The 14,384-nt window shown below is 44.8% G+C and overlaps 1 protein-coding gene across 5 annotated transcripts in view; it reads left to right on the forward strand.

Moving 5' to 3' along the window:
• LOC100120180 (gamma-aminobutyric acid type B receptor subunit 2) overlaps nt 1-14,384 on the forward strand; it is a 125,173-nt gene that overhangs the window by 110,345 nt on the left and 444 nt on the right. For 3 of the 5 annotated variants that reach the window (XM_008208762.3, XM_031931032.2, XM_031931033.1), the window contains 15 exons: nt 609-786; nt 2,846-3,088; nt 3,891-3,951; nt 5,816-6,050; nt 6,150-6,390; nt 6,531-6,653; nt 6,743-6,853; nt 6,924-7,148; nt 7,440-7,622; nt 7,712-7,811; nt 8,019-8,057; nt 8,646-8,772; nt 9,109-9,518; nt 10,191-10,589; nt 10,972-14,145. In XM_008208762.3, the coding sequence (XP_008206984.2) occupies nt 609-786; nt 2,846-3,088; nt 3,891-3,951; nt 5,816-6,050; nt 6,150-6,390; nt 6,531-6,653; nt 6,743-6,853; nt 6,924-7,148; nt 7,440-7,622; nt 7,712-7,811; nt 8,019-8,057; nt 8,646-8,772; nt 9,109-9,518; nt 10,191-10,589; nt 10,972-11,447 (3,151 nt within the window). In that variant the 3' untranslated portion in view covers nt 11,448-14,145. Of the gene's footprint in view, nt 1-608; nt 787-2,845; nt 3,089-3,890; nt 3,952-5,815; nt 6,051-6,149; nt 6,391-6,530; nt 6,654-6,742; nt 6,854-6,923; nt 7,149-7,439; nt 7,623-7,711; nt 7,812-8,018; nt 8,058-8,645; nt 8,773-9,108; nt 9,519-10,190; nt 10,590-10,971; nt 14,146-14,384 lie in introns of those variants that run through there. The other 2 variants (XR_004227810.1, XM_031931035.1) reach the window with 2 other exon arrangements.

A 14,384-nucleotide genomic window follows, 5' to 3' on the forward strand; every position in this document is an offset into this window, starting at 1 on the left:
TATAGAGCTTCCTCTCTCTCTCTCTCTCTCTCTCTCTCTCTCTCTCTCTCTCTCTCTCTCTCCCCCTCTCTCTCTCTCTCTCTCTCTCTCTCGCTCGCAAAGTCGAATAATTTAACAGAGAGAGAAAGCTCATTCTCCCGAGAGTATCGCGCTCTCGAGTAATATTTCACGAAGATTACGTCGCTATGACTTATTGACGCGAAGCGGGGAGTACGGAAAAATGTCGAAAAGCCACTGCTCGCACAATGAAGCAAAGTTTCGCCGAGCGTAAAACGAACTATGCTATACTACTCTCATCGACGCGAACGCGCTCACGGCTATACTATACAGGGATAAAGTTCGACGATACTGCAGGGGTAATTCGGTTACGCCGACACACCGGGGCGTGTATATATTTTTACTGCGACGAGGCGGAATTTCGGAGGAAACGAGATTGAAAACGCAAAAAAAAAAAAAAAACCCGCGGCCCAATCCGACGGAGTGGCTTGCGCGATGATCAGTCACGGTCGCTTTCTCCGTGATGCGGCTGCGTTTCGCGGATGGAAATTTGAAAAATTTTCCAAGACGACAACAGCTTCATCTTTAATCGTTCAATCTTCTGTCGACAGGTTAAAAATGTACGGCCGGAAGTACCAGTGGGTGATAATGGGCATGTACACGGAAGAATGGTGGCTACGCTCGGACACCAAGTGTGCGCCCTTGGAACTGCAGGAAGCCCTCCACGGCACGATCCTCACGGACCTTCTTCCTCTGTCGACCGAGCAACAGATCACCGTCTCCGGCATCGTGAGTATAAACCTCGTGTATACATGTATAACTGACTTTGCCCCCCCCCCCCCAGCGCCGACAAATCTTTGAAAAAGCCAAAAGTTCCTTGATTTCCCGGCGGGACTTCCGCACCTCCTGCGCGCACACTCGTCCTCGCATTATTGTTTTATTACTTCTGAACTCACTCGAGCGTAGCCTATATTTTCATAAAGTCCACTGGAATATATATATATACGCGAACGAGCACATTAAGCACGATCTACGAGCCCGAACAAGCCGAGAAATAACAATCATTTCCGAAACTCGCGTCCATTATCGTGACGTAGTAGTGGAAAGAGATAAAGAGAAAAAAGGGAAGAGTTGAAAGAAGCTCCTCCTCGATTCAGCCCCGCTGAATATTGACGGATGTCACTCGTGACCCGCTCGAGTTATTCCCGATCCAGAGGCATTAAGGCGGCTCTGGCTCTCTATATTAGTCGAGAAATCTCACTGACGAATCGCTCGATTTTCTTATTTCCTTATCCGGACACGACTTGTCGACGCTGCGCCAGTATGCTCGACATCGATATCGACATCGACTCGGGGCAACTCTTCTTCCCGGGATTATGCGCATCAGAAATACATCCGCTTGGCGAGTATAATTGATACGCGATTAATCATTGATTCGGAATCGATGAAAATGTTCGTCCGCTTTGCATTTTGCCTCCGCCGTGTCGCTTTATTTATAACCGTATAGTGTTGCTCGCGCGGAAAAGTACAGCAAATCTGCATTTTTTCCCCGATCGCTTATTCGAATCTGGTTTTGTTATGTTTTTATACAACGAGCGAATAAATCACAGCCGCGTCGAATTTTTTTCCTTCCTTCATTTTTACCGAAACGTCTCTCGCGTGTCAAACGTGACTCGCGTACATACACACGCGATGGAATAAAAACGAAGCTGCGCCTATATAACCGTGCGTGTATCGGTATCCAATCGAGTCCATAGAATTTTCGCTCTCTTCGTCGTTTTTCGTCAACTTCCGGCGAGGGCGAAACTTTTTCGGGCGACACGCACTCGAAAAACTTAAATTGGATTGCCACTGTGCGAGGTCTAACGAAGAGGAAAACGAGTTAAGGGACTCGCACACAAACGCACATATGGAGCGTGTGACTAGTCGGCGCCGAGACGACGAGCGCTCAAACAAAGCCCGGATAGGATGTACGCCTATGTAATGCCATCGGAAAAATGTTTTCGGATGTACGATCCTGATTTTTCTCTCTCGAGAAATTGCTCGCAGCGAGCCGATCAAAGCTTTGACGAATGCGACTCGCGTGTTTAGAGGCATGAGCTCCCTCATTGACTTTGACGCGTCAAAGAATCCGGAGAGCCGCGAGGAGAATAAATCCCGGGTCGCGTCGGGCGTAAAAAGGGAGACGGCTGTCTGTGGGAAAAACAAATTTTCTACACTGCGGAATATCCGCTGGGAAAGTGCCGCGCGATCTGCTCGGCTGTATGCGGGTCAGAGGATAAATCACCCGCGGCTCGAGAGGAGACTCTTGCACTTTGTCTCGAGCCGCGCGTCGAAGAAACAGAGCCGAGAACCGAGTGTTTATTCGATTTTCGACGTGAAGCATGACGCGCACGCCGAGGTTTCATCGATTTTGCGAAGGCTTCGGGCTAATAATTCATACGGCGCGAAATTAGTTCTCTATTGTTGGGTAATAGCTGGCTAATACGCCGTAATGAATTCTGATGGCACTGCTGCACGTTCGCCAAATTTTCCGTATCGAATTATCCCCGGGACATTCTAGTTCGGTGTACGGAATAGTTTACAAGTGCTCTTCGCAGCGCGAGCGCTGTACGTTGTTTTTCAGTCCGAATACAATATAATCCCCGGCTGGACTTTGTAATTCGTCGTGTATGAAGAGAGAGAGAGAGAGAGAGAGAGGTAGGTATCGGAATACGAATCGAAAACGTAACGTCCGAAATAGATGAAATGGAAACGTACGGCTATCTGGAAAATAAAGAATTCAAAGGTCCATCGACGATTGAATAACGCCATTTCGTACACTTTAAAAAGTATTTTCTACTTCCAGACGCCGGACGAGTACCTGAAGCAGTACGACGCGCGCCGAGGCACGGAGTACTCTCGTTTCCACGGCTACTCGTACGACGGCATCTGGGCGATAGCGCTGGCCATTCAGAACGTGGCCCGAAAGATACGCTACGCCTATCCCAACCGGACGATCACCACTCTGGCCGACTTCGTCTACCAGGACGCGACCTGGGAAAAGTACTTCCTCGAGGCCCTCAAAAATACCAGCTTCGAGGGCGTCACCGTGAGTTTGTACTTTTATACACTTGTCTGTGAGCGTGTGTAGTCGCCGACAGCGTGCGGTCCTTAATGCACTTCCAAGCCCCGATCATCCGACTTTCTTTACAGCTTTGGGTAAGCTACTTTTAACGGCTAAATGGTTTTTAACTATGTCACTTGAGTCTCTGTTCTATGCTTTTATAGGAAAATCGCAATGACGCTTCGGCAGGCGCCGAGGAAATCGCGTGGCGACACGTTGGCGCGCGGATTCATTCGGCATTCCATAATTAAGCCCGCGATGATTATCGAGCAGCTGACGCAGGCGCCACAGCTCCGGGGGCGCGAATTATAAATCGTCTCGTCAATGTTTCAGCTTATAGACCAACAACGGCCTCGTTTCCTTTTTACGCGGCGTCGGCCTCTCGGAACGATTTTTTTAAATATTCAGCGGCATTTCGAAAATAGAATTAGCGGTCCAGCGCGCGTTCTCGGGTTAATAATACAGAGCCGCCGCGACGTCTCGCCTCGGCGTTATTATCAAGTGTGTTAGCGTTAACTGGGTTTAACACCGGCAGTAGCGGCAGCGCCTCGGCTTCGCTTCCTTGACTCTGCGATGCGCGACGCTTCCTCCCCGGGGAATCCCACGGCCGCGTCATAATTTCACCCGGCAACCGTGTACAGAGCCTGCTCGGATGTACGTACATCCACTCCTCCCTCTTCACAGTCTCTTCTTTAATCGCGACTGCTCGTTATTCTTTTTCGCGAATGAGCGGGTGAAAAAAAGCGAAAATATTAGCGCTGCAACTCCGATGTTTCTGCTGTTTCAGGGTCCGGTGCGCTTCTACGACAACGAGAGGAAGGCGTACATCCTGCTGAAACAGTTTCAGAGTAAGTGTCCGACCTGCTCTTCGAAAACAGATACGACCGAATAATCGCAGGCTATCCTACCGCGACGGGCCAATTAACCCTGTGAATCATTTCCCCGGAGAATATACGTACAGCTGCTTTGGTTTAAAATGCATTCAGAGATATAACGTTGTGACAGATCCGGGAGCAATCTCGACGGGAAAATCGATGGATATAAACTGACCCGCGGAGTCGACGCGTGTCTCTTTGCCTCCCCGGAGGAAAGCCGGAGCGGAGCATCAAAAATAATTACGTTCAACATCATGCGCAGAGCGATGCGACGCTCTCTCTTTTTCTCTTTCTCTTGCAAAAGGAAGAGGCACTTTAAACAAGGCAATATCGCGGCGCGCAATGAATCTAGCAAGGCCGTAAAAAGTCGGCGATACATAGCGTCGAGATGTAATATCGTTTTATTTCAAAGATATTCCTTCGCATATACATATATCTGAGAGCGCTCGCGCCCCTTTTTTTTTGCGAATAAAAATTTTCATACTGCTCTCGTTTCATTGCTAATGTTATTTTATACCGGTGTATTCCTTCCGTCTATAATAAGCCGACTCTCATCTTTATTCCTCTGCTTCTTATTCCCCTTCTGAGTAACTCTCGAAAAAGTATACGGCGCAGTTAAATGAATACTCGCTCTCTGTATATGACTCGAAGAAGATTAAAAAACGCGCCTCGAGAAAATTCGAGTTAGATAAATCTTTGTCAAAAGGAATCTCAGCGTTTGCATCGGAAAACAGATTGCGATGAAAAGCAAACTCGACGAGAGCATCCTCGGATTAAGACACCTCGAGTCCTCTAATGAAATAGCCAAACCATCGATAAGCGAAGCCGCCCTTCTCGTCTCGAGTATCCTCGAAAAAAAGGAGCAGAAGCGAGTCCTCGCCTTTGATCCGGCAACGTGAAAGCTTCCACGAGATATCGCTTCTCTCTCTCTCTCTCTCTCTCTCTGTCTCTCTTTCTCTCTCTCTCTTTCAAAGCGCGTCAGGCTGTCGATGCAAGCGTCGCGAAAACTTTGCGGCTGACCGCGGAAAATCGAGTTGTATCGGCCCGAAGGGACCCTTCAGCTTCGATGTATAAATGAGACTCGGGTAGTCGACGGAAAATCGCTCGAAAGTCGCCGCACGACGCGCAAGTTTTCGCGAGAGGCGAGGAGAACGTAATTTTTAGTTGCCGGCGACTTTAGAGGGAGTCGAGTTTCCACAGGGAATACGGATTTTGTTTTCGGTTTTGGTTTTATGAAATTACCGCGTTCTCGGACAGCGCCGATGACTGTTGTACATGGGAAACTTTGGAGTTTCGCTGCTCACTATGCGTTTCCCGGAAAACTGTGGGCTTCGTTCGTTTTCCGTTTTGTTGAAAATATTGGTTACGTTCCGCTGTGGCTTTCGCGTACAAAGTTCTTTTCATTTACTCGTTCTTTGTTATCTACATGCGTAGCCTCCGGACAACAAATAATTCGATTTTCTAAACAAAGAAATATTAATGAAATACACTTTACTCGGCCGAAAGATCTGCTGTTCAAAAAAATATGAATTCACATTTCAATTGAAATTCAAAACAAAAGCTACCAGCTCGTCCGATTCTTTTCAATTTCCAAACGGCGCCCGTTAAAAAATTGAAAATTTACGCTGCGCGTAATGCCGGCGCTCAAAAATTATTTCAAAAATAACAGCCAAAACTGCTCCGTGTCGCGATATACGAAACCCTGCCGTTCGCGCGTACTAAATCTCGCGGAATCACCCCGCGTGAAAAATAAAAGGTTATACGGGCGTCGCGGCCCGTATAAAGTGGCCGAGCGAGTAATAAAGTCGTGGGGCTTCTCTTTGGAAAAAAAAAACAGGCGGCAGCGAAGTGAAGGTGGGCGAGTACGACGCCATCACGAACACGCTGGACCTGACTCGGGGACAGCCACTGGTCTGGCGAGGCAAATCACCACCCAAGGACCGGACGCTGCACATAATCGAGCACTCGACGGTCAACATCACGATCTACTCGGTGCTCGCCGCTACCGCGGCCATTGGCATCGTTATGGCCGCTGTTTTCCTCGCCATCAACATCAAGTATAGGAATCAGAGGTACTTGAACGTATTGGTCGTTATTGTCGCTGTTGCGTGAGATGGGCTTGGGATGAATTGGGAGATACGAATTGTACTGATTTTTTTCCAAAAAAATAGGTACATAAAGATGTCATCGCCGCACCTAAACAACCTTATAATAATCGGCTGCATGCTGACGTACAGTAGCGTCATCTTCCTGGGCCTGGACTCCCAGCTCTCGAGCGTCACCGCTTTCCCGTACATTTGCACGGCAAGGGCGTGGCTTCTGATGGCCGGCTTTTCACTGGCCTTCGGCTCTATGTTCTCCAAGACCTGGCGCGTCCACTCCATCTTCACCGACGTCAAGCTCAACAAGAAAGTACGAATCCCACCCTATATACTGCTACTTCTATACAACTTCTTTTACGTAACGTCGCTTTCATTCTGGCGCCGCGCATGCATTTTACATGAAAGAACCGCCGCTGCACGAAAAATATCTTTCGCTCTCTCTGTCCGCAGGTCATAAAGGACTATCAACTTTTCATGGTTGTCGGGGTCCTGCTGTTTATCGATCTCGCAATAATGACAACTTGGCAGGTCGCCGATCCGTTTTATAGGGAAACCAAGCAAATGGAGCCCTACGTACGTATATAAAACGCGAGCTGAGCGTAAAATCAAGCTCGAGTTTTTTTTCTGCTTTATGCATTATCATCTCTGTCTCTATATCGCAGCCGCATCCCTCCAGCGAGGACATAATAATCATGCCGGAGAACGAGTATTGCCAGAGCAATAGGATGACGGTATATTTAGGAAGTATATACGCTTATAAAGGTCTTTTAATGGTGAGTATCGGGCGCGAAAAATGTTATCCTACACGTATATCCGACTAACCGTCTCGATCCGTCTTCGCAGATCTTTGGTGCTTTCCTAGCGTGGGAGACGCGACATGTCAGCATCCCGGCGCTGAACGACAGCAAGTACGTCGGCATGAGCGTCTACAACGTCGTGATAATGTGCGTCACGGGGGCGGCCATCAGTTTCGTACTGGCCGACAAGCAGGACGCCATGTTCATAATGCTGTCGGTTTTCATAATATTTTGCAGCACCGCCACGCTGTGCCTCGTTTTTGTGCCGAAGGTAAGCACCGCACGTCGACGCCTCGTAAATAACGATTGCGCATAACTTGTGTCTGTCGATATATGTGTGTGTGTACGTGTATGGGCTCGTTGTGCTCTTTTTGACGCGGCAGCGCGATCGCTATCTTTCAAAAAAGTCGAGAAAGCGGGAAAAAACGAACGTTCGCCATCGATTTTAAATTTTTTTCGCTCGTGCATTATGCACACACGCGACGAGAGCCCGGCGATCCCGGCCTGCGGACGCAGGAAAAAAATAACGAATAAGAAAAGTTTCGCTTTTTACTCTACATAGCTCATAGAGTTGAGAAGGAATCCTCAGGGCCAGATAGACAAGAGATTTAGACCCACCCTCAGGCCGATGTCGAAGGCGAGGAGAGATTCGACTGTTAGCGAGCTGGAGGAGCGTTTGAAAGACGTGACGACTGCCAATCAAAAATTTAGGAAGCAGCTCCACGAGAAGGAGTCCGAGCTTCAGGTTCGTGTCTATACTCATTCTTCCTCTCGTTATCATGTATCATTCAAGCGCGGCTGTGGCTCGTTATAACGAGGTCCATTTGATTGCAGATGTATTTAAGGCGGCTGGGCGACGACGGCGTGGCGGACACGCAGGCCGCCATGGACCGACTGACTGTCCCCAGACACGAGACGACCATTAAGCGAGAAGGTACGCTCGTTGCATTCTTCATGGCCTGCCGGCTACTTTTAACTTATTTATTATATATAGCTCCCTGACGGTACAGTCAAGGGAAGAGCTCGCGAGGGCTCTTCGCTCGGCTGTAGAGACACCACTTACTTTTTTTGTTGTAAATATGTAAATAATATTGTCACGAGAGATTGAGAGCAAATTCCTTATTCACGATCTGTATGTTAGAGCCCACTGTCCAGCGGCATAGCACTAAAAATTTCAAAGGTCAGTTCACAAAGCATCGCAAGTTAACTTTCCTACGTTGAGAGAATCGTCTTGGAATGCCATTCGAGTCGCATGCATGAGTTACTTTACTGCCAATGATTTTGATATACATTCACGTATATAGTAGTTGCCGTTCATCGAAGTACGTAGAATTTTACATTCTCTTCACACAACTATGTTGAATTTTCCATATACTTGTATTTATTGCCAAGCATATTTCGCACGTTGTTGAAGTAATTTTATAACACCGATACTTTTTCACTAGTTTTCATTTGAAATTCATTCAAGATTTAATTTTGTAGGTCGAAACCACTAATCATCTCTACACAGTAAGCAATCAAAGTAGAAAATAGTGAAAGCGCTACAAACCGCCGTTGCACGAAATTTTCATTAAACTTAGCCGCGTAGAAAAGTAAAGGGTAGAGGAGGGAAAAGCCAAGTCGCGCTTGTAGGTGGGGGTCAAACTGCAAAGGCACACTGCTATTTGTCTTGGCAAGCGTTTTAGTCAACTCTGAAATCCACTTTATCTGTCTCCGAAAATGAATAGCGCGCTGGGACCAGTGATGGTGACGCACGATTCTGTTGCAGGTCCCTCGGTCACCACGGAAACGACTGACATCTCCATGTCCATGTGCAGTCTAAACTCGACGACGAACGTCTCTCAACTCGAGGGGGATTATGTCAACGTGAGCTCGTTAGAGCAACAGGTTGCCAAGTGCGTATATGAATCCGTATAAAGTTTAAGCATCGACGAGAGAAGACTGTGAGAGTAGGGAGTCCGGTGCTCCATTAGACTTTTAGACCGCGATTAAGTTTTGGCGCTCAGTCGACTGAAACGTATGGTTTCGCTGCGACTATAACCCACCGCAAACGCGGCTTTCCGCTGAGTAGTTGAAAATACTTCGTAAAAGTTAACGCACCGTAAAATCATTCTTACACTTTGCATACTCAAGCTTTTCTGTTCGTTTAACGTCTATAAAAAATACATATCGCAAAATCTCGACAAAACCGCACAAGCTTCATTCCTAACATAGTCCCTCATCGACTGCAGGAAGAAGACGTCCTTCTCGAAAACGATAGTAACGACAGAGAGCGAGCGCCCGACAACGACGCCTCGCGATACTGGCGCAGCTCTGCCCTCGGCTTTGAAGCACTCGAGCGACAGCGGCAGTAACCTGAGACGTCGAGCCCGTATAGCCGTCGATAGCGAGAAGAGTAACAGCGTCGATACCCCGACGACAAGGTTGACCTACGCGAGGCCGACTAGCGGAGAATACGTCGAGGAGTCGCACTCGAACGAAGAGAGCGAGACTCCGAGGGAGTCGAAGGCGCGCTCGAGGCTGCCTACACCGCCACCGCCCAAGAACGTCTCCTTCGGCGAGCTACACGAGCAGAGCTACCTCGAGCAAGCTGCCATAGTGCCGCCACCGGTGCAGTTCGTGCCGAAGCACAGGCACACGGGTACGGACTTTTATTCGTCAAGATTTCAACTGTGCAAACTAATTCAATGTATTCATATAGAGCTTTATTGGAATTAGTGACGTAGTTTGACGTTTTACGCGCATAATAAAGTATAATTAATTTATTCGAGCAATCCATTTGAATTTATTATAATGAACAAGCCTTAGTGGGAATTGAATTTCCAGAAAAAGCGCCTCGAGTGAATTGCCAAGTAACTGAGTAAAGTAATTAAATTAATATTGATTTTAAATGTAAAATTTCCTTCTAAATTCATCATATTGAAGATCGGAAGATTTCTCATTAATGCTGAACAATCAGATTTAAATTGGATTAACTTTATGAATATTCCTCTCGAGATAACTTCGATCGATTTGATGCAGCTATATATCTTTCTGTGCAAGCATTCATATTGTACTTTGACTTCGACTGCTTGAATTTTATTAAACGGTTTTCCTTCCGCGAAATTGCAAACTTATTGAAATGCCTATCAGTATACAAAGCAAAACATCCTTAATGAATTTCTCGCCCTATAGCGGCGTCGCTATAAATTTTCCATTACAAAGAGATTCTTGAAATTGTACTCGCGAAAACTCGGCAGCTGGCTCGGCATAATGGTTTTTATTTTTATAAAAGAAAATCTTTTTAACGTCAAAAATTTACTCGCTATTCCAGGTAGCGGCAGCGTGGCAGTACCGCACCAATCCTCGCTGAAACGTCGCTCTTCGGTGAAAAGCGGCGATCTGGCGCACTCGCACCACGAGCTGTTCGAGAAGCGTCGGCCGAGCGTTCCTGCCAACTCCATCAGCTACATATCGACGGAGAACGTGGCCCGAGCCGAGGAGTCGCTCGGCTCTTTCGACAAGGCCTACGTGATCAGCGAATGCGGCCATAAACGCGCGTTCAGCGGAGGCACCGGCTACAGATGCGAGAAGCACGGTGGACGAGGACACAGTCACGCGATGCTCAATGGCTCTGCCGACGTCAAGAGACACAGAGGACACCATCTCGATTCACATAATGCAAGCTCGCCCAGCGTGCCTAACGTCGTTAATGCCAGCTACTCCGATACTGGTATGAGTCTGTTGAAAATATTTTTCAAAAATATGCATATTGCATATGGGCATATTTATAATGCGTGAAACTGGGTACAAAACGCAAATATTAGTGTACGGTAGGAAATGCTTTTGTTATATTTCGATGCAAATACATTACGCGCTTTGAGATAAGCTTGTTAAAATCTGAATAATGAAATTCGTTAATTAATTACAAGTTTATACGTTGCAACAAATTTTAATTTGGTTTGTTAATACTGATTTTACGGTATTTCTCGTTCTTGTTTTATGCATGATTCCGAATAATATTTGTAATAAAATTATAAATTTCGAAATTAAATTTGATGGCAAAATTCACATTTGCACATTAAATAATGTTTGAAACACTGTGATTATTGCAGAAAAATACGAGGAAACGATGTCAGGCATAATTCAGCGCTCGGTGTCAGAGCGCTCGCGGGACAAGTACACGTCAGGCGGCAAATCCGGTCCAGTGCGTCACAGCCACCCAGTGTCCGAGTGTCCTCACCGGCGTCGCTCACGCGAATGTCGGCACGTCGCGGTCGAGTCGAAGCTGCGCCAACAAGCTAGCCGCCTCGAGTACGTCCAAAGCACGCCGGACGTCGCGACAATACACAACAACAAGTTCGCCAGTGCGAATCCGCGGAGCGCCGCCAACAACAACAACGGCTCCGGCTCTGCGAGCAGTAAGATGTACAGCGCCGTGTCGGACGGCGAGCTGCTCGACGTCGCGATACTGCCGATCTTTCAGAAGCTCTTGACCGAGCGCCACAAGAGCACCAGCAACCGCTACGGCGCAAGCGTCGCCAGCTGTCCAAATATATCGATAAAGTGCGACATCGTCGAGTACCTCTAACGGGCCCTCATCGCGGCCGCAGCTGCACGCAGTGCTTCGTATTCGCGATTCGCCCTGTAGCATGTAAGCCTTATGTACGGTAAACTCACTTAAAGGGAGACCACCCCGATACCTGGTTCTGCGAACTCGACACTATCCTCTATGCCATCACTCTGCACAAACCTCGCTCTTTTTCCCTCCCACTTCCCTATAATAATACTGTACTTTGGACAGCACTGGATTTATCTGTCTCTATTGCGAATTGTTTCAATGTATATATTACATATATTTATTTCAAAGATACATCGAGATTTTGTACGAACATTTTGCTGTCTGAAACTCGCACTGCACGCTTTGTTAGACATTTAATTCTCTGTCTTATAGATATTCCATTAAGCTGTATATTCTCTCCTCGAGCTTTCCTCAGTATTTGCGCATCCACACCGGAGCATATTCTTTGGAGTGATGAACGATAGGTTTAAGAGTGACTATCCCTCTTCGTTTTCTGTATTGCGATAAGTGCATAAGAACCAGGAACAATGTCTCTGTAAGTTTAGAAGAGTTTTGTATTATAATTCGAAAACAAATATCGAGTAAGTAACTTCGATCGGCGAACGTCTGCTCGAGTGAAGCAGCGCGCGTCGGTGTAGAGAGGAAAAAAATTAAAATGGACGCTTTTATAATTAATATGTATGATAATGGACGACGTTTGCGTATACACAGGATTTAATGCGACTACGAGGACAAGAATTGTATTTATTGAAAAAAAAAACGAATGCACGCTATGTAAACTCTGTTTGGGCCTATGCCAAATCCCGCTGGTGGATTACGACGTATTTATTGAAAGGCAGAAAAGACTTTTCTCAAAAATTTTAATGTGTCAATTATTCCTCACTGGTGTGTTAAGTCCAATCGAGAATGTGAGAACGAAATAATAAATTATCTCAACGAGCATCACGCTGCTGTGTTAAGTTTTGAATTAGAAAGTAAAATGATATTGATATGTTACAGTTATTGAATTGTAAATAAAAATCTTGTTTATATGATTTCGAAAGAAGTTAGGTTCATGATATTGCATTATGGTATAATTTTAACGTACGTTGACGTATATCCTTCTGTTTGTAGGGGTAAAGGCTCTCTATGCTTCAAGTGCTTTAATTTTTATATAATATGAATTATAATATAATGCCTATGATATTATGTTCAACTTAATATATGAATTGTACAAAATAATTGTGTAGATGATATCAGAATTTTACATGAGAAAAATGTGTTCGATTTTCATCTTGTACAGTAAATCAACGAATTTCATTCTAAAGTTTTTCGCATTATTATCTAATTTACTCCTTTTATCACATTCGTGAGAATCCGTTTAGTAAACGTTTTAACAACTTCAATCTCACATACTTGATGTGATCAGAAAATATAACTAAAAAATACTTTTAAAGCTCGAACAGTATAATATATTTGTTCGTCGTTAATTTGAGAAAACTTTACCACAAAGATTCTCATTCGTATTTGAATCCTCGTATATGGATTTGATCTTTCAATGCCACAAGACGAAGGAGATCAAAAGGAGAGCAACTTCCCGACTCAAGAACTGTTTATAATAGAAAATATCTGTCGTACAATCTCTATCGACTATGGACTACTCAACGTAGTTAGTTAGATAATTTGCGAAAAATACGAGAAAAGTAAAATAAGAAGTATTTAGTAAAATTAAGTGCGGCGTATGAAAGGTTTGAGAGATCGACCTGTAGAGAACATACCGGTATGAAAGTGATATACGACTTGGTGATTGTGAAACACTTACGTTTATTTTGAAATAATCTTAGAATAAATGAACGACGTTAAGATTTACAGTGATTAAACTTATCGGTGTTATTTTTAAAGAAAAAAGATCTGTTAATAGTTAATGAACTTAACACTTTTATACTCTGCAAAATTTTGTTTCAATCTAGTCAACGATCACTGTACCTTTGACCTGCTTGCGTGTGGTTAAAGAGTTATTTGCTTCTTTTCTGTATGACAAGGGACAACTAATAAATCTTAACGAGCTGATATTGAAAACCGAGAATATTCATAATGCGAACGTATGAATGAGAATAAGAGCCCTACATCTAGAAGACATACTAATCGTTATTGAAGGCTGTCTCGTAAAATGTTTAAATCAGTATCATTTCAGTATTCAGTATTGATGATTGTACATTGTTTTGCAGGTATCGATAATTTTGAACGAGAATTTTTTTTGTAAATAGACATTATCGTGATTTTTGAAATTTTTGTACAACTTTAACAATGGCGCTTCGAAAAAAATGCATCGTTGAGTTTCTTTGAGAAAAAAAATCACTCGTCGACATTTGCAAACTATTTTAAATTCACGATCGCGATGGCCTTTAATAAGTATGATCTACTATCGAGAGAGGACGGACGAAGGTTATAGTTAGCAGCGGGTTCTGCCCAAGGCGCCAATATTGTTGAAACATTTAATAGATGTATACAGAAGCGTTTTTAAATATTAATAATCTTTAATAAAAATTGATCTAGCGACAAGGAAAAAAAAGCAACTCGTGTGAATGTTTAGCCGTACTCGCGACGAAAGGAAGCACACCGAGAGAAAACAATTGTTTATTCGATTATTTGTACGATACATCAAATTTGTTTACTGTCAATGAGATTTATTGTCGGTTAATAAATTTATTATCGCTTAATAACTTTACATTCATTGCAGAACATTTATTACTATCCAGCTACTGTAATCCCATTATTCTGCAAGACGGCAGCTCCGTTTCCCCGTTTGCGTAATTTCACGGATGATTTGCGCCTCTCTGGCAATACCAATAATCTCGTATTTAAATGCGTCAATCAGAGATTCGCTCTGTGGAAAAAACATCGGAACTACTTTCTATACTGCGCGCTCGTGATCTTCTTTCTTTACTTTCTCTCGCGGTCGGGATG

Source organism: Nasonia vitripennis, chromosome 5 (assembly GCF_009193385.2).
Source record: "Nasonia vitripennis strain AsymCx chromosome 5, Nvit_psr_1.1, whole genome shotgun sequence".
Taxonomy (NCBI): Eukaryota; Metazoa; Arthropoda; class Insecta; order Hymenoptera; family Pteromalidae; genus Nasonia; species Nasonia vitripennis.